This window comes from Pyxicephalus adspersus, chromosome 8 (assembly GCF_032062135.1).
Source record: "Pyxicephalus adspersus chromosome 8, UCB_Pads_2.0, whole genome shotgun sequence".
Taxonomy (NCBI): Eukaryota; Metazoa; Chordata; class Amphibia; order Anura; family Pyxicephalidae; genus Pyxicephalus; species Pyxicephalus adspersus.
In genome coordinates this window covers 20563930-20589244 of record NC_092865.1, presented here as the reverse complement: position 1 = coordinate 20589244, position 25315 = coordinate 20563930, and the positions used below count along the sequence as shown (strand labels likewise).

At 37.3% G+C, this 25315-nt stretch overlaps 1 protein-coding gene across 3 annotated transcripts in view; it reads left to right on the top strand.

Annotated features, from left to right (window-relative positions):
* TNR (tenascin R) overlaps positions 1–25315 on the top strand; it is a 304192-nt gene that overhangs the window by 192987 nt on the left and 85890 nt on the right. For all 3 annotated transcript variants that reach the window (XM_072419731.1, XM_072419729.1, XM_072419730.1), the window contains 2 exons: positions 17145–17420; positions 21043–21158. In XM_072419731.1, the coding sequence (XP_072275832.1) occupies positions 17145–17420; positions 21043–21158 (392 nt within the window). The remainder of the gene's footprint in view (positions 1–17144; positions 17421–21042; positions 21159–25315) is intronic.

Below are 25315 nucleotides of genomic sequence, written 5' to 3'. Positions count from 1 at the left end.
GGTCCCAAATCTAGTTACTATGTGTTGCATACATCTTATAAATTAAGAAAATGTACCCTTATCTCCCTGGTTAGGACAAATCCTACTTTATTTGTGCCTCACAGCCGATGTAGTTCACAGTAGTTGAGTCTCAACAGATGCAACAGATGCAGTGCTATAAATCTAGAAAGTAGTGAGCAGGACTAGGCCTAGGGCTCGGACTAAAGATCTGCCAAAAGCCATGCCTCCTGTAAGTTCTTCTGATGTCACTGTAGTATAAAAAGGCAAAGCCTACATGGAGGTAACAATGCTGCTCTGAATTCAGTGTTGTGATCTTATTAAGGAAGCTTTATAAAGTGGAAGGATCAACAGGAATTTTTTGAGAAAACTGCAAATACAATGTGCTTACAAGTTCTAACTGTAAAGGGAAGTGGTGCAGAAAACAAATCTAAAAAGAAACTCCAGCCAGCTGCAGGTGACATTCTTTTTAAAAAAAAATCCTTAACAGGAAGGATTTTTGGAATTTTACACAAGTTTACTTCATGTGCTTGATTTCACTATAAACCAGACCCATGGGGTAATGTATAAAGTACATTTTCTGGGTTTTTGTGTGATTAATCTAATTAAAGTAAACTTTATGATTGCATACTTTGTTTTACTATGCTTCACACAACAGTGAGGCCTGTATAAATAAAAATGAAATTATAACAACTAAACAAGTGAAAAATCCAAATTCACAAGCAAGCAAAGTGAAAAAGTGATGAGTACAGATGTACATCATGTCACTCTTTCAAATGTTTGAAGCTAAAGTTAATTTTGCTAATATATATCAGCATGCTAATGACATTTAAAAAACAAAAAAAGTTTTCATTACATTCCTTACCATAGGCCCAGTAACATTATCACTAAGTCACTGTGGTTCTCTGTGCAGTGCAGGTGGATCTTGACTGGTGGTAGGGGCCAACACGGTGGTGTACATCGCTTCTTGAGAATATAGCACTGTGCCTCATGCTGACCTTCCATGTGTCCATATATGATGCATACTCTCTATGATTAATTGGACTGACATTCTAATTAATAAAACTGTCTGGAAGACTCGGGAGGAAAGGGCTGGATGATGCAGGATGTCTATTAACCAGAAAATATGCCAGACTCCATCTGATTTGCTGGAGCTTTAAATGCACTGTATGGGAAGCTGACTGTGAGCAGTGAAATCAGAGTAATTTTAGTACATTAAAGAAGCCTGGTGGAAGATGGAAGGTAAGGCTGTAGTTCACCTGAAATGATTTGCGTCCTTCAATGCTAATGGTCAGTTGTAATGTGGAGAAATTTATTCCAATAAAGTAAATGTCCATGCATGCAGTCCTATAAGAAAAATAAGAATTGACAGCAAATATGTTACTTGTGGAATTCATATTCTTTAAGTGCATAGAAAGCCAAAACTATTTTTTTTATTTAGATACAGTGGTGAAGGGTTAGATCCCTTGTTAGATAATTATTGTGGTCTGTCTTCACTGGAGAGATTCATGCTCTCAAATGGTACCGATAACCATTGTCACCAAGAACAAAAGCGATTAGAAATCCAAATGTTTTATCTTATCCTTAAAGGTAAACCTCTTCTCAGAATGGCACCATTCTACATGGGCTAACCAATGCAGCACATTACACTAAAAACACAAGGCAGAGAAGTGCAGATCTGAATGTTGTGCTGCAGTGTGTTCTCAAAGTGTGTTTGAGGAGCATTTAAGAATGAATAGCAACCCAGCACATTCATGCATGTCTTGTGTGCTGCTTTCTTTATAGAACAACATTCATTATTGCAATGTCCTAGTGGAAACAGGCCCTTACCCTAGAAATCAGTACGTATGAAACAGATACTATGGAAATTAGGCGGCTTGTGGCGGCAAACCAGTTTAGATTCAACATCCCTGTAATAGGCAATTGCGATCACATAAGGTTCGGTGAGCTCTAGACATCATATTAGCATTCTTGCACAGAACTAAACACATCACATTTTAGAAAACTAGAAACCAAAAACATAAATACCATAGAAAACAGAAATATAGAAAATATAAAAGGTGTTATCCCAGAAGCTTTCACACAAGACTTTATTCAGTGCATTTTGATCCATGTTTATTTTACCATGACCTTTTACAATATGTTTGCAATTCCAAACAGACAGTTTAAGATAAAGTAATATTTTTAAATGACTTTTGCTAATCTAGTTTATGTATTATTCATAAAATGTACATAATGTACACAAGATTAATGTGCAAGATAACTCCTAAGGCGATTGATACATTATTTATCCCTGTGATGAAACTAAACTGATTTAAACAAGCAATCAGGTCATGTTTGTAGGGTAATGTTTACTCTTAGTACTATAAAGTCATATTTGTCGTTGTTGTTGTTGTTATGTTGTTTTATTGGTTTGATCACCTTTGTTTTATTTTGTGACAGTTTATATTGTACGGCATGAGAGGAAAATCTTATATGTGGAGTTATGTGTATTACTGAAGGGGTCTTCAACAATTCTGCCCAACCAGAACACAGTCATTCTCCGCTGCAGTCTTCTCTGTGACAAGAGGGATCTGTGTCCTTTCTTCTGTTATTTCATTCAGCCAATCACTTAAGCTGGCTAGTGAGATTCCCTGAACGATATGACAGAGGAGAGGAGCTGACTTATGTGATTGGCTGAACAAAATGACAGGAGGGAGGACACAGACCTTTCCTGTCACAGTGAAGACTGCAGCCAACCAGGGTGGTCCATGTCCTGCCAGGTATATAAAAGGTTGTGGACCTCCGTGTTAAGGGATGTTCCAATATTTGCAGTACGGAAGCAGACACAGACCACCATGGTGGAAAATAAGTTGAAAAAGTTAAATTAAACAAATAAATAGTCTCAAAGTCTATTAAAAACTTACCAATAAATTAATTGGCTTCCTTTTAGTCTGTTAAGTGGACCATTTCCTAATAAAAATCCCACTAATACTGCCAGAAATCCTGTCTGACTTGTGCACTTTTATTAGCCTTGCTTAGCTTACTATAGAACACCTCCCTTTATTGTCTTCTCCATGATGAGTTTAGATTGGAATCTAAGGACGGGTTGTGGCACTCAGCCCTTAGGAGGGAATTGCAGAGCAATTGCAGAGGGACGGTGCTAGGTAGGAGGTGAGTATTGGTGTGGCAGCTGCTTATGTATGGGTGAAGTTGGAGGTTGGCTTTAGGTCGGAGATTTAAGGGGGGGCACAGAAATCTGCATTTAGTGCCTCACCCACCTGGCTGCTCAGCTCCCTAATAATTTCTCAGTTTATCTGAATGACTGCTGGATTACACATATTACATTCATATTTCTAGTGTGTCTCACCGCTCTCCTTAGCATTTTTGCTTCTAGTAAGGAAATTAAAGTGCTGTTAATGAAAGTCTGTGTCGCAGCAATTCCAGAGATTTGTAATGCAAGCTCTGAGCGAAGGATGAATGAAGCCATTCTGTAACCAGCTACAAGTCAACACAGGAGATATTGAGAAAGCAGAACCTGTTACAAACCTCTGGTGTGCTGTGGCCCTTAGTTGGGGCCCCTGTGGCCTAGCAACCTTTGCATGAACATGTCCTACTGTTTATTTTCAATGTTACCTACAGTGTTATGTGGTATTTATCTTTAACTTACCTTATGTCACTCTACAGGTTGGGGCCTGCCCTTTTCTCCCCCAGTACACAGTGATAACGCAGGAACGCCTCAGGCTTAACCTACTTCTACTAGGCCTCACTTTGTTTACTTCAGAAAAGCGGCCAGAGAGCAAAATGTGTGTAGGACCTGCCTGAGGTAACAGGAGGTGGGACTAAGTACCAAGACAGATGGGTGTGGCTAAAAAGAGGAGGGGTTAATTTAAAAGGGAAAAGGGGTGGGGCTCATTAACTTACCTCATGACAGGATTTGATCTGCCTCAGAACTAATCTACTCCCTATAGGCTGCACTTATTTTACTTCACAGATTCCAGACAGAGGAAAATATGTGGAGAAATCTGCATGAGGGAGGACAAAGTGGGGCTAGATACAGTAAGAGGGGAGAAGGTGCTAAGTACAGAGGGAAGAAAAGGAGAGGCTCTTTAACTTACCTCAGGACAGGATTTGGCTTGCCCCATTTTTTCTTCAGCATCATTCTATGGCTGCTCAGTGCCTCTAGTACACACTGGCACTTCAGGGACACCTCAGGACTAACCCACTGCCACTAGGCCGCACCCGTTTTACATCAGAAAAGATGCCAGAGGAAGGAGAATGTGTGGAACAATCTTTATATACTGAGGAAGAGGAGGCGGGGCTAAAACAATGTGAAGATGAGGCAGAGCCAAATATACAATGCAGGGAGGTGTGGCTTAAACAGAGTGAAAAGAAGGTGGAGCTAAATACAGAGTTAATATTAGGCGGAGCTGTTTAACTTACCTCATGACAGGCTCCAGGATTTGTCTTGATCCAATGTTTTCATCATCTTTGTGTTCCTCCCCTGTGTCTATAGTATACAGTGTTACCTCAGGGCTCACCTATTTCCTGCAGGCTGCACCTATTTACCAGAAATGTCAGAGCAAGTAAAATGTGTGGCGGGATTTGTTTGAGGTAGGAAGAGGTGAGGCTCAGTACAGAGGAAAGAGGAGGCGCGGCTTTTTAACCTAACCTGCCCTATTTTTCCCTCAGCATCATTTCTTGCCTTCCCCTTGCCTATAGTGCAGTGACACCTCTAGACCAACTACTCTCACTAGGGTTCACTTATTTTATTTCAGAAGAAATGCTCTGTCACTTACCCCATGACAGGTCCCAGGATTTGGCCTGCCCATTTTTTTCCTTCAACATCATTCTATGCTTTCCTGGTGCATGTGCAGAGAAAGCCAGGCTGACAATAGATGTAATAGGAGGCGGGGCTAACTACAGAGTAAAGGGAAGGGCAGGCTGACAATAGATGTAATAGGAGGCGGGGCTAACTATGTACTTTGTATGCAGTTGTATATAGGAACTTGTATTACCTAATGTTTAGAACTAGAACATTAAGTTCATTTCACAAGCAGACAAGACTGCCCACTGGAGGACTGGAAAAAACCTCTAGCTGACTCCAGTGCTTTACTCAAAAATTATTTTTGTGCCACAAAGGGGGTCATAGGACAGAAACTACGCCATTTGGTGGGCATGCGGCCCTGATCCCTTACAACAAAAATTTTGCTGGACCAGACAGACATTTGCATTTTGTGGGGTCCTAATTCTCACTTACTCTTGTAGAATCTAGTGCAACCTCACAGGCAGGAACACTCCTGGAATCTGTCAGAAGTACCCATATTGCAATAGCCAACATATTGCAATTTACAACAGTGTCTTGCCAACTACAGATTCCAGGACCTCAGAGCAGCTAGGCAAGAATCACCAAATCTGCTCCAGTGTCCTACCAGTGAACTCCAAGTACAGATCTGCAGCATGATCAAGCAATCGCATATGGCTCCTGCGCCACTTGCACATTTGATAGCAGGCAGCAGTGAGTAGTCCAGTACAATTCACTTGCATTAATTTTCTAATGGGCTGCTGCGATTAGCTGCTACATATACCATCTCCACTAAGGCAGCAGTTCACCGATATGATGAAACAGGAACCGCATTGCAACCTCATTATCAGTGTGAACATAGCTTTACAGTCTGAATTCAATGAGGGATGTTATTTTGTGGTGCCTAAATGATACCAGCCTGATACAATTTAGGGAGGCACACTTCATAATCTTCTTCCCCTGTCACCCTGCACATTGGGTGTATTTATTAGTAACTCTCCCCTTTCTGTATTCTGCACAGTAGCACTTTTCTTGCCCTGTATGTTGGGTGTATTTATCATTACCTTTCCTCTTGTTTCTATGAATGTTCAGAACCTGGTATTACATCTGTGTGGCACCACCTCCCCTGCATCCTGAAACTAATACATAGCACCTATAATTTTTCACCATATGCATGGCTTATCTCTTTTACTGTATTTATGGGTACCTATTTTTACTGTGTCAGGACTAGTTCCCATCTTAGTAATAAGGTGCGGTTTACTAAATGCACATCTATTGCTGTTTATGATCCAGTACACTGATTTACAGCGAATGCAAGTGTTTTTGTTTGAGACCCATTTTTGTGGTCCATTTCCTCTACTACACACCTGATGCAAAAGGCTGTATGGGCTCCCTTCATGTTCGCTGTTATTTTGCTATGGGGATACTAACCGTAATGCTTGGTAAGCAGAAATTGTATCTTAGGAAAGGAAAGAAAAATATGCATTTTTCATTTAAAGATGGAAGAATGGAAAAAAGACATGGTGGAAAATATGAGTGGAAAATATTAAGACCTGTGAAAGCAGATTGTAAGGCTAGATTATGTTATAGATTTTAATAGATGAATTTATCAATTATTACATTTTTTTTAATAGCTTAGGTAAGACATTCTGTAAGTTACTTGCTGCTGTCTGTAACACTGCTCTTTAAAATGGTAAAAATTCTCTTTACTTCCTGTCTATTTGATGGGTGTCAGACAGAAAAAGGAAGCAAGGGCAAATATTTCAGGAATAACAAAAGTATATTTTTGTTATTGTTGACAGGTTGGTTTTATAAACTCTGTTGTGTTTTTTTTTTTTTTGTTCAAGTGTCATATAGGACAAAAATTGGGAAGATATATCAGCAGGGAAACAGACAGCATTTCACATCTCAAGATGATAAAAATAAATGTGCCACATCAGTGATTTTTGAGTCAATAATATTTCTGAATTATAACAACATTTTTATGGTTCTTTCATTTCCTATGACTTACAGGAACATGATTTAGATGTTTTAGATATCACGGCTCTATATTATTTATCATGCATAATTGATATAGGGGTTAATCAAATTATGTTTGGTCCCTTCTAACGGGCAGATGTGTATACCCTGAAGTGGACGCAAAGGTAAGAAAGGTGGACAGATTGTCGTGGGTGAAGTAAAAAGCAGATTTTGACAGCTCCCAGGTTACAGACCAGCTGGACTATGTAGAAGACCCTTACATGGGGGAGTGCAGTATATCTGCCATATTCTCCCAGGCTCTATGAAACTCTGAAGTTTAGCATAACAAAATTCTGAACAGAGCAAACAAGACCTGTGTTTAAGAAAGTTTGAAATTGTTTTCAATTTTACATGCTTTAATGGCTGAATTATTGAACTGTGCTTGTAAAGTAATTTGAGTTTTTCATCCTGCTGGTGTGAACAATTGTTTATTCAAATTTGGAATTAGGTAATCTGGAATGTGGAAGTGCCCCTGGTGGACAACTGAAGGAGCATAACCTAATAGGGAGTTGTAGGTGAGATTCTTGCATGTAGAACTGGATTAGATTAGACGACTAGAGGTAACCAAGGTCCCTTTACACTGGGTGTAATTTGGAAGCGGTCATTTGTCTAGTGATCCTATGGAGAGATTGTTGAGATCAACCCTTTTTGAGCGCTTTAGCGGTTTACCTCGTGGAGATTCAGAAGGAGCAGATTGTTGCTGGGAGCTCTGAAGTCAGGGACAGCTTGGGTTTTACATTTTAATGCAAAGCCTACATATCATTTAGACCCCCACTCCTTCATGTCTAATAAAAAAATAAATAAATAAAACACTAAAAAAATACCAAAAAAATTTGCCAAGTTAGAAAAGCAGGTAATTTACTTACCTTTTATCCTGGCCTTCTCCAACAGGGCATAAGCAAAGACTCATGGGTCTTTTTGGTGGAAAGATTGTTTTAGGCCCTGTCTAACTGCAGTAAACGCTACTTTACACTGTAAAATTGTGTTAGCAGTGGATCCAGCTCCTTCTATCTGTACCCTTCAAACAGGTTTTAAAACCTGACACTGAATATAGCTCTTTCCAACTCCAAACAATAAAACATGTTTTGGATGGCTTTAACATATACAGTAGGTATATATACAGCTGTGTACGTACTGTACCCTAGAACTGCTGTGTTGTATCTATTATGTTGTAAGATAAGGTTTTTTTCACAAGAGCTTTAAGCATATTTATTGGAATGTTGGTAAACAACATAATACATATATTAATAGCAGGAGGGAAAAGTCTTTTAAGAAAGCACACAGAAAGAAAGTGATGACTCCTTTACTGGAATCGCTAGCAGTTAGTTGATGTACCTAATTTAATCATGTCTTCAAAAAACAGAACTTTTAATTTTCTTTATTTTTTTGAGATTTTGTTAAAACTGTATTACTGCCTTATGTATTCCTCCTGTAGATAAACTTACAAAGTTATAGCCATGCCTTTTGATCATTTACCCCATTTTTATGTTTCACTGCCTTTGAAGAGCAATTAATTACAGAAAATGGCATGGCTTACAGAGTATATAAAATATAGTTCTTGCAAAAATAGATTGACAAATCTACTGAAAAAAACATGCATATAGTTTTGAAACTTATAGAGAATGCAGAAAATTATTGCTTTTTTCCCCCATTTCATTTCACTTTATTGTTTCAAAGTACCTTTTGATTTTGGATCAGATTGTATTTTATGCTTTATCGACTTGGATTTTAAATGCTCCTAAAACCAAAAGATATATGAAAAATTGTCTGGGGCATAAAATATAGCAATATAACTGTTTTTGACATAAATTGGATTACCTCAAGGCACACTCTCTGTCAAAGGAATGTGTTCTACTCTCCATAAACCACTCTGCCATGATGCTGCTTTATGGCAAAACTTTTTCTATTGAAGCTGCTTTAGCTGTCAATATTTCATAACATTCAGTTTGTTAGTGCAAACCACAGGTTTTTTCAGCAATGGTTCGAAAAGTACTTTTTTATACAAAACAGTCAAAGTCAATATGAAATATGGATAGTAAAAATGTACAACAGAAAAAAACAAACAGAAGAACATCTCTATTGATTGTAGCGTTATATATACTTTTTTCTTGTTTTTTGTAACTAATTTACCAATCTATGACATATTAGATAAATAAAACAATACAATAGAAACCATTTATTATTGTTATCTCCACTCTAAAGACTTATATTAGCCATTATATGTGCCATATATAAAGGTAAAAATAGCGAGTGCTAGAAAATTGGTGAATAAATGTCCAGAAAAAGAAATAATGTTTAATTAACTATAAGCCAACACAAATCACAGCTTAAAAGGGCCCCCCTTCTTCAGGGCTGAAGGTTTTAGGAAATTATTGCCTGGACTGAGAGATCGAAAAAGTAAATACTGTGTGAGTTCTTACTGCTGTCCCTGACTTGAGGCTCTTATATCACATGTTTCAGCCCGAGTTTTTGAGTGGTGCTTTTATCCAGCTACCTTTTACATAATGTATGCTAGGCAGCCCACCACTGCGAAGAACAAAAATAAAATAGGTGGTTTCTTTTTGGTTATGAATTATCTCTGGAAACCTGAATCATGTCCTTTTCTTTCAACTCTGGAGAAGACTGCATAAATGTGCAGAATATGTTGAATAGTTTTTTATATCTCTTTCTTTTTTGAAATCTGCAGGTTTTAATAAAAGGAAAGCTCCAGATCTGGGCTGTATCAGATTTAAAAGCATGTTAAAATGTCTGCTTGACTATGTATGTTACTCATACAGCTCTGCTGCGCACATTAGTTTTGATTGGTTGTTTTAAAATAAACATTTATAAAGGACTAACAAACAAGAGTAAGGAATTCCTGGCAAGCATCAATTAAAAAATATATAAGACCTTTATTAAGTACAAATAACTTTTACAAAAAAGATAAAAAGCACATACTATAGTCATCCTAAGAGACACATCAAATAGCAAAGGACAACTATCCAAACAGTTTCGTATTTAAACAATACAAGGAGTATTAAGATGGGACATGCCTGTAAGCCTTCGGTGCATCATGTCAGACGTCTGTTGGAAGCTTTTTTCTCAAAATCCTGCATTCTGATCTGAAACTTATGCTGCCGATGTTCATCCTATGTTGATGTTATCATAATTAGTGTACCTTTGTCTATGCTGAAATTACATCAAGGCTATTGGGTACTACACTGCTATATTGCTATCTATCCCCTGAGGAAGCGGTTCCATCTGCGAAATGCAACAAGAAAATAAGAAACAGTGTGGATAGCTGTCCTTTGTTAGTTGATGATGTGCCACTTAAGATAAATAAATGATGTTCTTTTTATCTTTTTTTGTAAAAGTGTGTGAATTTATTTGTAATTTATAAAGGTCTTCTATATTTTTATAATTGATGCTTGCCATTTGTTTGTCATTTCTACTTTTTTATGCTATTTATGAGGGATATGGCAAATAAATTATTTTTTTCAATTTGTTGAGGAATAGACATCACATCTGGAAGTGTTTTAAAATTTGGTAATGCTTACATTTTCCTGATTCAATCTCTCCTGCAGATGTTTTTTTGAGTTGCAACATTTTGAGAAAAGATTAATAGAAACTGACTTTAAATTGCTCTGATTCAAAGCAAATAGGATTATAAATATGAGTGACATTTTCACAGGGCACAACTTTCCAGCAGGCCAGGCAGCATCAGTGGTACTTGGGTGACGAGCGGATGAAATCTGAAGAGAGCAGTACAATTGTCCACGGTATTTTGACTGAGTTTTACAGCTAAAAGACTTTGTTACTGGGATTTTAAAGCAATCTTTGAGAAAATTGACAGAAGCAGTCATTTTCATCCTTTCCTCTGATCATCAAAGAATGGAAACAGTTTGTCTCACTTTTCATGCAGTGCCTCATTCTTCAGTCTCAGATGTTTTCAAAAGAAAGGTTGAAGAATTTACTTGTTGTACCAATCAGGGTTTTTCAACCTATGTCCTCCAGGCTCTATCCCAACAATGCCGCTTTTTCTGTTCTCCTCTCAGCGGCACAGACTGATCTGAAGATCTTCAGTGTAGGTGAGCCTGTCTATAGAATAGAGGTTTTGTCCAAGTGACCACTGGGTCACTCACAATGTACAACTAGGGGAGTAGAAGGGGGGAGTAGAACTTTAGCTGTGAAAGGTTGAAGACGAAGCTGTGCTTCATGATCTCAAGGAGACAGTCCCAAATGTGTGGAATATCCAATTTCTGGCTCGAAATGAAAAGGAGCATTACAAAGTATTCCCATTTTCTATATTTACAGAGTTATAATCGACTGTAATATGCAGTGCATATGCAGAGAGATATAGGGACAGCCATGCAGAATTATATATAACAGTCACTTTTTTCACAGATACCCTCATATATATTTTTAATGTTACCATTCTACTCCACTGGTAATTTGTATAGTGTGGATTTCAAGGCAAAATTACTCCATTGGTAAACTTTTAGTGAATCTGTGTTTTGCTCATTGGATATTCTTGCTTCTTCATTCCACAATGTAGTGTTCAATGCTCAAAAAGCAGCCGATTATATGTCCAAACGCTGTCATGTAGCAGTGGGGGCTGAGCTGAATTTACATGCTAACCCAAGAACATACTTTTATGCAGCTTACCTGTCCCTGGATGTGGTGGCTACATTGGTTTTATTTTTTCATGATAACAATTTTATCTCCCATTTCAGTTCCTGTGAACTAAAATAGCAAACAGCCCAGCAAGAACTAATGAGCTGTAATTTAATTTATCTTTATTTCTGGGTTGGGAGCTCCAACCCAGAGCCAGCCTGGTGTGACTATTAAAATGGGCTCAAAACACAAATAGGGTGGTGTGGAAGCCAAAAGAAGGTGTCCATCAAATCAGCTATTATGCCCTAACTGGGAAAAGAACAGGTTTGTGTAATTCAACTTAGATAACAAGCCTCTAAGGCATTGTGCAGGCACCATCAAGTCATTGGTGCTTTACTCCTTGACCCCTTGATTGATTAAATAGAGTCAACACACCAGAGGTTTTGCAGCAGTTCATTTTATAGCTTCCTGCACTGCAGCAGCCGCTGCTGTGATTGGCTGTACAACACTGTTACATATAATAAGCGCAAAAATGTCCAACCATGGATAGTATACTTATAAAGTCTTTATTCAATGGTGACCACCACATTCAATTTGTCAAAATGAGATTAGAAAAAATGTAAAAAAGAAAGAAACAAGGGCACCTTTAAGAGTAACGATAAACAGAGATTTTATTTAAAAAAAAGTGATCACATTGATATATAGCCACAACTGTTCATATGTGCAACACAGCATGCAGGCTTCAGAAAATCTTACTCTGCCATTAATCAACCTGCAAATCTGGCAGTTTTAGATTCCATTTATCCACAGAAAAGGACGATAGTTCTAAGACAGAAACAAATTCCTTTACGTATATCCACTTGTGCAGGATCAAGGTGCGACCCACCTACATTGATGGCCAGGTACGGTGTCAACCTGCAAAAGCGTTACTACTAGTAATGTGGCTGATAAAATCTGCCCCCATCTTCCCCATGCTAGAAGATTAGTGGAGAAGATGAGGGCTCGATGTATTTAGGAATAAACATCATTCCCTTTTTAGATGTAGCAAGTCACGAAGAGGGAGTTATGGTTGCTCCAAAATGCGTCAGCAATGATTCATGAGAAAATAAGGCAATCAACAGCTAAATGCGCATTTCAAGTAAGAAAAAAAAAATATATGCAGGTTATGTACATGGTTTAAAGAAAAAATTACATTCTTCAAAACAACATCACACAACTACATCAAATGACATCACATCACAAAAGTAGGCCATATCACCCAGTAAATAATAATAAGACATTATAGCATCAAGCAAAGGCGTATTGTGTTGCAAAACAGTTGATACCAGCTAGAAATAATTTTTAAATCACACTGAAACTGCACAGAATTTTTACAGAGTAATCAACTCCTGTCATAGTTACCACCGTCATTCTCCTTCATGAGCAGCTTTACCTATATTTAGGCACCACCATTTTCCTTGTATGCATTACCTTCATATACAGCCACTAAATCCCCCCCTATGTGAACGCATCTATTGCCCCTGTGAATAAGCCCAAGAGTTGCATGAAACACATTAGGGGATTTTTTAAGTCTGGAGATGGATTGAGATAGACTTGTGACTACCTACATATATCAAGTGAACAAACAGAACAGAAATTTATTTCTGGAACAAAGCTATCACATCATTTGTTCCGTGGAATTCTGCAGGAAGAGTTTGACATGCTCTTCCAACTTGCACCAGCAGCCAGACATCTAATCAGAATTACATAATCTGAGGAACCATCCTGCTATAGATGTCCCTAGAAATGTGCAGCCCTTTTATATTTTACCAGTATCAGTGCCCCTGATATAAACCTCAAAATTAATCCAGAAGCCCCCCGCCATATGAAATCCCTCTTAAATTAATTCCCCTATTATAAACCCCCTATACATTTGTGGTCAGTTTAATTGTTTTAAGGTGGTTGTGGGTGTTAATGTCCCAGTTTTACTTGTGGTCAATACCATGCCCCTGTTAGATTATTTTATATTTAAATACCCCATTACAATGGCAGTCAATGCAAATACCTCTTTTACATGGAGGTAAGTTAAAAATCCTCCATTACATTGGTGGGTTGGTGGTGAGTATAGGATCTCCTATTGCACTGTTTAGTTCCCGTTACATTAGTGTTTTATGGTGATGGTAATGTTATGTTGGTGCTCAGTGTAATTCCGTTTTGTGCAAATCCAGATGTGCTTTGGGTTTACCTTTTGTGTTAGTTGTAGTATACCTACCTGTAGTAGTAGTAGTATACCTGTAGTATACCTTGTAGGTTTACCTTTTGTTGTTAGATTTAGTATAAGTTTACTAGCTCTTTCAAATTTTCATTCAGTAACAGTATTCTGGCTGGAGTCCTGCATTTAAGGCCCAAAAGTCCAATAAGGTTAGCGGTTGTTTTCTACCTGCCCCAAATCTGCGTCACACATCATCATGTGTGTGGCTGTAAAGGTGCTTTGTCTTCCCCCATGTCCAGGCCTTTTATTTAGGACAAGCAGCAGTCACTATGCTTTGCTTATACTACCTATAGTGTAATAAAACAGAGCTAAGCAAGTTAGTTTTTCAAATTACTATTTCAATAGAGGGTTAATGTGACTCCTATAGAGTCTAATCTCCCACTTAATATAAAACTTGATGCTAGCCTTGTCTATTTAAACCCACTTGTATAAATAAACATATCCAAACAAAAATCAATACCCTTATTAAACTGTAAGCAGCCAGTCCATTAAGGGTGTCTTTGTTTTCTGGAATGATATTGTATTGCAAAGCAAACAGAATCAAGGCTAATGGAACAATTTTTCTAGGTTACTGAACTGCAGACTGCTGAGTTGCTATCTGTACTCTGCTTGTATCTCAGACTTTGTAGCTCAATACATATCACAGGGGCATTTTTGATTGAAGAGCAGAATAAAGCTACGTACACACTTCCAATTATTATCGTTGGAAAACGAACGACGAACGTTCATGCACGATATATACGAACGATCGTATAGCACCGATCCTGCACATAGAGATAACGACACGATCGTTCGTAGATATTGTACACACAATAGATACGATCGTTTAAGCGATAGAGGAACTATGTGCACGACAGGAAAGTGAACGGACGTTCGTTCATCACGCATGCTCTGAACATGGACGATCAACGAACGACCGTACACATGAACGATGTTTAACGATCGTCGTCCAATCCGATCCGCCGGTCGTTCGTTTCCAACGAGTTTCCTCGTTCGTCGGCGTCGTTGGTTACTTTTTTACGAACGATTTTTTGCCCAATCGATCGTTCGTCGTTCGATTGGAACGATAAAAATTGGAAGTGTGTACGCACCTTAAAGGTCCCCTACGACAGACAACAATCTCCTTTTCTGGCTAGATTCAGTAATACTTCATGTCCCTGGGCCAGTATACAACATCCGTATATAGGTGTATAACTGCAGAGCAGGATTAAATACAAAAGCTGTCATCAGGTTTACATGTCTGTTTGGCTATTTACCATGGGTGCTCAATGGGTATGTAAAAAAGAGACACAAGCAAAGTAGATCAACACAAAGGGCCTGATTTAATAAAGCTCTCCAATACTGGGGAAGATTCACTTCCATTGGTGAAGCTGGGTGGTCCAGCACACCTGAAATCAATCTAGTCCAGGATTGAATACATTTGCTAACAAATAGCAAATGATTTTTAAAAATTCCACCCAGCTTCACCCATAAAGGTGTATCTTCTCCAGTCTTGGAGAGCTTTAATAAAACAGGCCCAATGTCTCTACGATAAATATATGTTTAAAGCAAAACTTTAAAAGAATTTGTCACCTAAAGAAGTTCATCAAACTTATTTGCCAATGAAGGTGGCAGTGTTTTGCTTAAATTATGAAATTTTACCATAAAAAGTTTTTGGTTAAAGTTCATACACATACTTTTAGTGGTGTGCAAGTTTGCCTGACCCTAAACACCTCTAACACATTCCTGTTGGCCACTAAGGCAGATCATCATAGTGATTAACCAACGGAAATTGAGGAACTGGGAGGCAATGCAGTATAGTAATAGGCCAATTTAAATGTATAGGATCTGGAAGTGTTGGCACTTTTTCTGATCAGAATGGCCTGGCAGAAGCTTTTATGTTACACGATTACCCTAATAGATTATTATGAAAATGATATAGAAATAAAGTGTCAAAATGTATACCAATAGGTTAGTACATCCCCCAGCAATTTTAACAATGCATTAAGCAATTGTACCCATAACTCTTCTTTAAAGTGTATTTCTTCCACACAGGAAATACCGCCAGTGCAGTAATTAGTAACATTTCAAATAAGCTCAGCAAAAACTTCATTTTTTATTTTGTGAAAAGAATTGAAATAGATGTCCTGTCAGGGTAAGTGATTTTAGCACAGCAGTGGAAGCATGTCTTTTTCTCATTATATCGGACCTAAAGTAAACAATAGACAGTCTCATGGGTGGCTCTACAACACAGTCAGAAGTAAAAAAAAAATCTTACATTGTGAAAAAGAAAAAAATCCTCAGTACTTCCTGGTAATGGGTTGTATAGGAAGGTACATTTCTTCAAGATGCATCTTGGGAGGATGATAATATCATTGATCCTCTCTAATCTGTCCAGCACACCTCCTCAGTTTCCATCTATTATAAAACTCTGTAACACCAGACTTTCTCCAAACCAGTTTTAGTTATGAAATATGAACTACTGAAATGCATCACAATTCAACAGAGAAAAGTGTAAATGTCAGTAATTTTAAGTAAAACAGAAATTCACTCACTCTATTATAAGTGTTCATTCCTGAACTTTTCTGGACTTTGCTCTATTTCCATGCAATACTGGTAAGGGAAGGACTTTTTACAGGTGGTATGAAATGCCACTGGCAGGTAACCCAGGCTCCTCTGAGGCATGGAGTCTAAGTACCGGTAATACTTGGTTTTCATTAGAGCACGCCTTAAGGGGTGATGGGTCAGTATCCCCAATAACCAACATGCTTCTTTCCTGCTAGAAGACATCAGGTTGGGGCTCTCAGGATCAGACTTCCAGTGGATATCAGGAACAAGGAGGCTGCACTATAAGGTTCCATGTGGAGGTCATGCAGATATCTGGCAAAGAGTAGATCGGTTACCAGGCTGAGGTTGAAGTAAATAGTATAAAAAAAATAATAAATCCATGTGGCAACAGAGTTAACAGAAACTAGGAGCTCAGACTCAAGGAAGCTGGCAAAAGGGCCTAGCATCAGTTATCAGGGAGTTTTAGTAATACATCTTACCTGATGATGAAATTCCAATTTGTGCAGCATTTTGATATGTTAGATTGATATGTAAAATGGGAATGCATATGCAGAGGGAAGCCATTGATGCCAAATTTCATGTAGCAACATTGGGCTGTTGGCATCTGATGTTTCCAGGAATTTATCAGAAAACTTTAAAGGTTACTTCTGCTACATAGAAGTAGCAAGGTTGGTGGTAGTGGAAATCTTTTTTTGTAAAACATGTACATTATTTTAATAACAATTGGACTGCATGTCCTTAAGCCTGCTTTCATTCAAAGAGAAAAATATACTAACAAAATGTGTGTGTTGGCATGTACAAATGGTAAATACCAACATAGTATTCATGTTCAATTTCACCAGGCATTTACAAACTTTAGAGATTATTGAAGTTACTTGATATATATGTGTAATTACAACTACAATTAAACCTTCAGTTATTATGCTTTATGTTATTATTACTTTTTCTTTCTAGTTGCCCCACCTGTGGATTTCACAGTGACAGCTGTTGGTGATCATTGGATGGACCTGACCTGGGAAGGAACATCTGCTGTGACAGAGTATGTCATCTCATACCAACCTGCAGTGCCGGTAGAATGGGGAAAGCAACAGCGATTACAGCAAAGGGTCCCTGGAGACTGGAGTGCAGTCACTATTAGAGAACTGGAGCCTGGAACAACCTACAATATCAGTGTTTGCTCTGTCATTAGTGACATCACCAGCGAACCTGCCAGCATCACTATGTCCACACGTGAGTGTCTATAATCAGCAATGCATGATCCATGTTATATGGAAACAGCTACAGTCAAAGAGCCTGCTTAATCATTTAAAACAGAACAAAACCAGCTTTTGCTGCAATGGCCACCTTCAATATAGTGATTTTACCAGCAGCAACTTTATTCTGTCTCACGCTAATAGGTAGATATATTAAACTACTTCCTCTGAGCCTAAGCTTTGTCCAGGACCAACCCCAGCTCATGACTGGAAATTGAACAGAGGAGTAGCAGAGCGATGAGTTAAACTCTCTGTCACTTCCTATCAGATTACACTTACACTTCAAAATAAAAACATATTTGATAATCTAATAATGATTACAGATTTGTGTTTCAATGTGTGTTTTAGATCTGTCTAGAGTTCAGCTTTAAACATCCAATACATGCTGAAAATATAGTAAGCTTTTGGGTGGATGTTGGAAAGTTAGTTTCAAAGCTCTATTTGGAACCTAACAGTTAATTCTTTGTTCTTGAAACCCCAGTTACATCCACTTACTGTGAGGATATCTCCTCTAAATTCTCCAAGTTTTCTTTGATATAACATTAGAAGAACTGTAGCAAAGAAATCTCAACAATCATGTTTCTGAGAAATATAAGAGGCCAGAAGGTGACTACCAAAACTAAAAGATCAACTGCAGAAAGACTTGCTGTTAAAAGTCCAATAGCGTAAAAAAAAATTTTTTTCTTTAGTTTTAGAAAAAAAATGTTAGGTTTTTATTACTGTCTGTGTAGTGGAAATTTCCCTTCACTTTCTAAAGTGCAAGCGGAAATTGTTAATATTTGGGACAAACAATAAAGCATATTTCTATATGCTGTGTCATTGACCCAACCTTTACTCAAAAATTGTGTGAATGTACACCTTATTATTCAGTCATGTTCAAAGCATCTGTACATATCTGAGTATTTAAAGGTACTAAAAATTTGCAATAGCTGGGATTGCATAGTGAAAGTAAATGTTCACACATGGGTTTTAGTTAAGATTCTTAATTTCAACCACTCTCAAGGTATCAGTGTATGTAAAAGTTCTCTCAAGCCAGGAACTAAGAGGTATATTTTCTATGAAAGCTGTAAAACCTGACAGTACTTCTAAACTCCCACCAACAATACCTAAAATTGGGCTTTACCTATATATTTTTTTATTGATCATCTGCTTTGTAGATTTAGCAAAACAGTTCAGTTAAAAATAAATATAGATTCTTTGACATCGGTCTGTCGATAACATCCACAGTGCTGTATGTGGAGTGCCTGTTTTAGTGCTCTCATTCACAATGGAACCACTAGGACTTTGTAAATGATAGTGTTTGGTTCCAAGCACTTCCAGGTTTGCAATCAGCACCTGCAGTGTAGAAAACAGACAAAGGCTCTGATCTCTGGTATGTTAAGTCCATTTAGACCACTGATGTTTTTATTTTACTGCCATAAAGCTGCAGTTTTGGCAGGAAAAGAGGGAGCACATAGAGTAGCAGTGTTCATCTGATTACTTTTTTATCTCTCAGGGAGAAATAAAGTTCAGTGAAGGATTCAACTCTACCTTTTGTGACAGTCATAACACACATATGCATAACAGACATACACATACATACAAAGTATCATTTATTCTCATTGACTTACATAAGAGCCCTAATAAGCTATACATATAAAGTATCCCTTTTCCTGTTAGGGATGTCATGCTAATGTTGATACTTAAAGAAGGAATGGCTTTAGTGTTTGTCACCTTTTACAATTTCATTAAGTTCTCAGTTACTTTAGTAACTTCCAAATGTTAGGTCTCAACAATATACATAGACTCTTGGTTTTAACACTAGAGTTTAAACTGAATATATTTGCACCCCTGGCTTCCTACTTATCTAAACTTTTTTTATTTTTATTACATACAGTACTTTATTTTGGAGTCAGTGGTAAACTATATCACTCTGTGCTTCTCTATGCATTGCAGACAGATCATGGGGGTGAGAGGGTCTGGATAACTTTCTGAAAACATCACAGCACCCTGTCTCAGTACTTCTTCCAAAAGCCTTCAGCTTTTTTTGAAAAGGCTGTAACCTCTTTCAGATTTTTATTTCTATGTTCCTGTTTCAGTTTTCTCTCACTTCAAGTCTAGTGAAATTGTTGTCAGCAGGAGAGGAAGTAATGGAAATTCTCTCCAATAGAGCTGGCTCTGGATGGCAGAAAAAAAAACTGCCTAGTTTTCTAATACTTCTCCAATCTAAAAATATATTTTTTTTAACTTGGCTTTTATATTAATATGATGTATCATCTCTTGTTTTAGAATTCTATTAAAGAATGTGATAATATTGTAAATTATTGTAATAACTATATTAGTTGTTGTTGTTCTTATAATTATTATATTTTAAAAATTTCTGTTACACAGTTTTTTTAAATGTATTTGTTCTTGACATGTTGTGTGCTTTGTTATTACCAACTTGATACACAATGTTCTAATATGGAATTACAATTGAGCCATATAACTGTCTTTATTATTTCTGCACAATTTTTTCCTTGTAAACCGCCACTCTCTTAAAGAATATAATACAGTAAAATTCTCAGCCGTGTATTTTTTCCCACATTTTACAATGACTTTGATCCTTCATGTTTTCATTTATCTATCTTTATGCTAACTCCGTAAGCAGACAAAATTAAGGCTTTGCTGTTTTTTGAGAACTGATTCTCATTATAGCACAGCCATCTTTACACATTAGAACTCATCTATAAAATCCTGATTCTGGGGAAGGTTTGAGGGTGGGGGTTGAGGTTATGGAGATGTATCAGCAAATCTGGTGTCATTTGACCCTTTATTAGCTGCACTAGAAAAAAGTGACAGCTCTAACTGATTTGGTTAATGTAAGATAGGATTTTGCTTAAGTTTTAAAAAATAGGAAAAAATTGGCTGTGTTCATTAAAAATGTCTCATAATAAATTATTCCAATTCTGTAATAACACGTTCAAATTTGCACTGTAAAATAACAGAGAATAAAATGAATAATTGCTATGATTTAAAACAATGATAAATTATAAAGGCTCATGTACACAGCCATTTTTCATTTTCTTTTACTGTTTCAATTAGAACTGAAGCTGAAACCACATAGAGGTCACAGATCTCTATCAGAAGTAGTCCTGTCATGAGACAAGATAGATAATATTGGCTTGAGTGGTACCTTGCTAGAGGTTGCATAAGACAGGATTTTTACAGTACCTCATATGATTTTCTTAGCCTAACATCATCAGCATGGATGGAAGAATGCAGTAACCCCTGAGATAATGAATGGTTGACATCAATGTTTCCGTGAATGCTTTGGTATATAGAAAAAAACACACCGGGGATAACATGTAGGTTGTGTATGTTGAGTGGGCAGCAGTAAGTAATAGAAATTGAAGTAGACCACAAGGACATTTTTTTAAAATAAACACCAATATCTATCTTCCATGAGTAATCCTTCATATTCTGTGTGGCTTAAAATTTATTTTAAAATTTACAAAGGCAAAAAGGAACCTTTTTTTATTATCCTCATTTTTTACATATTTTGCCAGTTGTCAGTTTAAAAGCACTTGTTTGCCCTGTTTTTTATAACCTTTTCCACTTTTTAATTATATTTTTTGTAGATATTTCTCCACCCAGAGGACTACAGTTTAAGGATGTAACTCAAACCTCAGTGGAAGTGCAGTGGGAACCTCCTGTGTTCCCTATTGATGGCTGGGAAATTAGTTTCACCCCAAAGGTATTTTAACAGCTGTTCCACACACTACCCACTGTATGTAGCATAAGTCTTTGTGTGCATATTGTAACATATTGTTGACAACTAATTCACAAATTAGCTATCCATACACAGTCCCAAACAACATTTCAATCATAGTTTGACAGATTGTAAATTTGCTAGGAGATCTACTTAATTGGGTCCACTGGTATATCTAAGGTTGGAATTTGACAGAATCCATGTATGCAAAACATTCATTTAATACAATATTGTTGTGTTAAATAAACAAAAGCTGAACTCTGGGATAAACAAATATTGACTACGTACAAGAGCCATGTGTATTCTTGAATCCTGGTATGCTTTGTGCAGTAATCTAGTGTAAATCTTTTCCACTGTGTAAGAGCTTTTTTTAATAAGGATCAGTCATTGCTGTGCACAGGAATCTTTATGTTTTCACACTTTATGTGCATTGCCACTTTAGCATGTGTGACTAACTGACAGATGTAATTCCAGTAATTTATTTTTGACCGGGTATACAATATAGTGTTTAAAAGATTTCTATAAATTGCATGATTGTTCACCACACAAAATACTTATTAAGTACCAAATCTAGGTATTATGTGATGCACAAGCCTTATGAAACCAAAAATCTGTTACCTTTCCCAAGCCAATCCTCCTTTATTTGTGTCTCACATGCTCCCTTCCTAGACAGGACAGATCAGAGTGGGTGGGCAACAGCAGCAGTCTTGTCAATCCAAAAAAAAAGCAAAAAGCACTAGTTTGGAACGTGCTAACTGACACGCTACAGCAGTTTCTTGAACAATTTACCATAGGAAACCCCTTAAAATAAAACCCCTGATATACCTACTAAATACACATCTCAATGTATATTAGTGTGGTGGTCAGTGGGAAGAATGTCTCCTACATTGCTGGCCAGTGGGAAGGCTGCCACCCTTACAGATAGTCAAAAAGAAAATTAGTTTCATTTAAATTGACCCAAGAGTCACCAACTGCTCTTCGCCCATGGAACCCCTAAAAACGTCTGGTGGAACCTGAGCGCTCCATGGAAGCCTGGTTGAGAAACACTGCACTACAGGTTTGTGACCCAGCAGTTATAATGCTGATACTCATGCTCCCTGCAACATTTTTTTTATTCCACTGTAGTGCTTGCTTCCTAAAAAGTGGCAACTCTGCTCTACTTCGGAAACAGTGTGCATTGGTTGCATATATTCACTTCATCAGAGGAAGCTTCGTTAAGTTGACTTCTTTGGAAGGATCAATAGGTATATATAGTAATATAATATAAGTGCAGATTCCCTTACAATTTAGTGCTGCAGCATTTTATTGCAACTGCACCACTAAATTGTAGGTCTACTTTAACATGTTCAAATTCTGTTTAGTCTGTGTAATAAATAGATATACTACATTATATGTAGTATTTATTCATTCAGAATCTATAGTGATTGAAAATTATCCAATAATGCCAGCATGTGGAGTCTACTGACTGACAGGTGTTGTGTAGCTGTTTGAAATATGCCAGACACAGATCATTATCAGGAGCTTTTGATTGGAAAATTGGGAAAGATTAGGCTTTGTCCTTTTTTATTGCTGTCTGTATCCCTGCTAGGGAGACAGACCATCTTGATTTGGCTTGGTGTGCAGGGTCTCTAAGGAAATGATGGGCAATTCAACAATGTGAGCCTGTTCTGGTTTAAACTTTCTGGGAATAAAACTTTGGAGAGATTTTCTTTTATTTCCTCTTGCATCTTTAGGCCAGAAGAGAAATTCCCTAGTGGGGCACAGACAGGATAATACCCTGACAGGGGTTTTAACCTTTTCCTACTCTATTTGACACTAACAAAATAAGTTTTGGATTTACATACAGTTTAAATGCAAAGTGCAAGAACTAATGCATTTCCATTATTGAATACTTATCAACAGCATTTCCAAAAGTAAAAGTGATTTCTTTTTTTTTTTTTCGGTCTCCTTCTTATCTCAGTTCATATGCAGCAGAGTTGCTTCTCACACTGATTAAAAATGTAGCTGTCATTTTTCTTTACAGTCTTGTGTTACCTCAGCCAGGAGATCATTGCACTCACTGACTGGCGATATGACACTTTTTAGGCTTAATTTCCCATAAGATAATTTTTTTACAGCCATGCTCCATAAAATTAATGCAAGCAATAAACATCTTGTAAGTCATTTTGTTTCCAGTAAAGACTTGTTTTTTTTTTTATTCCTGGCTACTTTATTACACTAAATACAAACTGGTGCTAATGGCCTGTCAGCAGTAGACATTTTTAAGTGCTGATAAATTTGTGCTTTACACAACCCTAGATGTCCCTTGGTGGCAAGAGTTGCAGAGCTGTTAAACTGGGTTTAGGCCAAATGTTATTTTAGTTCTTTTCACCTGTCTGCGAGCTGTTCTGTTCATCATCTGGTTACAGCAGAAGGCTGTGTCCTTGTCTACCTCCATATGACAAGACTTAAAAAGATCTTTGAAAGTCATGACGGGTGTGATTGAGCTTGTGTCAGTTGCCTTTGATGAGGAAGAAAAGATCTTTTTAAAAGTGGTTATCAATGGCGTTTGATGGGATGAGGAGTGTGTGGGCGAAAGATCAACTCTCCTTCAGACAGGGAACCTCGGACAAGGATGGAATAGATCAAGCCTTTGTTTGCCACAGTGAAAGAATTGTCACGTTCAGGTGAATGATTTGATGTCACTGGATGCTCATAAGCTGCATGCTTCGCTGACCAGCTGAATGGAGAAGCCATCAGCAATAATGGAAAATATAGAGGATGGAGGCAAGATAAGGAGCTTGTGTTGCAGTTTTCCTGGGCTCCACGTAAGGCTGATACATGTTGGGATATTATGCTCTCAATTATGTCAGCAGAGAGGTGACTGATCATTCCTGCTATAATCTGGAGATGTTGTGTAAGCAACAGGCAGAAAAGAACAGCCATAAAAAGGAATGCCAGTTGCTGCTCCTGCGTTATAAATTTGATTGGCATGCATGGTTTGCAGGAATAAAATAACACATGTTGTCACATATGTTGCAATCAATTTACAAACCGTATACAGAACAGCCCTTGGTTCAGCTATCAAACATTAAGACACTTTTAACACTCTAAAACTGCTTTAATACATTTCAAAGTAAAGCGAGGTTTGTTTTTGCCAAATACATAACCTCATTTGCATTTCCTTATTCTGAATGCCCTTTGAGAGCTAAACCGATATCATCAAAGGTTTTGGCAGTTTAAAAACTCTTCCGACTGCATGATAAAGACTTTAATAGACACATAGCTCACTGAATTTAAAGTTGTTTAGAATATAAGGGAATACCTTTAGATGTGTGTAGTTGCTTGTAAGAACTAGGAGCATACACATCTAAAAAAAAAGATGTAATGCTCACTTACTTTCATATATTTCTAGTATATAACCACTGATTCCTCATTTATGTATCTGTAGAGATCAGCACTTTAATTATCTTTTGTATATAACTAATGCTTTACTGAACTTTTTGGATGAATGAAGAGTTCAGTAAAAAGCATTGGCTTTATACAAAAGATAATTACTGTTGATCTCTTTGAATCAACCAAATACTACTCAAGATATCTGTTTACTTCATAATATGATTCAGTTCACTTTTTCACTTAAAAATAATAGTGATCAGCATAATTATACTTGCATCCTATGCTTGTGTTTATGTAGATACAGTATATACTTCGTTTCCAGTGTATTGTAGCCTTACATGCTTGAAATAAATGGTCTTCCATGGAACTGGTGGCTATGTTGCCAAAACACATAAAAAACTTGAATGAAATCACAAATGTTAGTTATGATCAGGTTAGGGTAGTTCAATAGGTTATTTTTATTGGGTACTCAATGGCTATGCAGCTCACACTTAAAAAACAGCAAGATTAATGGGACTAAAAAAGAGACATAAGCAAAGTGGAGCCACTCAAAACACATAATGAATAAGGCACTGCCAATAAGTTAAAATTATGTATATTGCATTAAAAGGCATATATAAATTTAGGGCATATAAAAGGCATATATAAACTTGCTCCGCCCAGCTGATTTGAATACCCCGCCCAGCTCTCGGCAGCTCTCATCCTCGGATGCACGGATCTCAGGCTGCTCTGTGTCATCCGTTCAGAGGATTGCACACAGCTCAGCC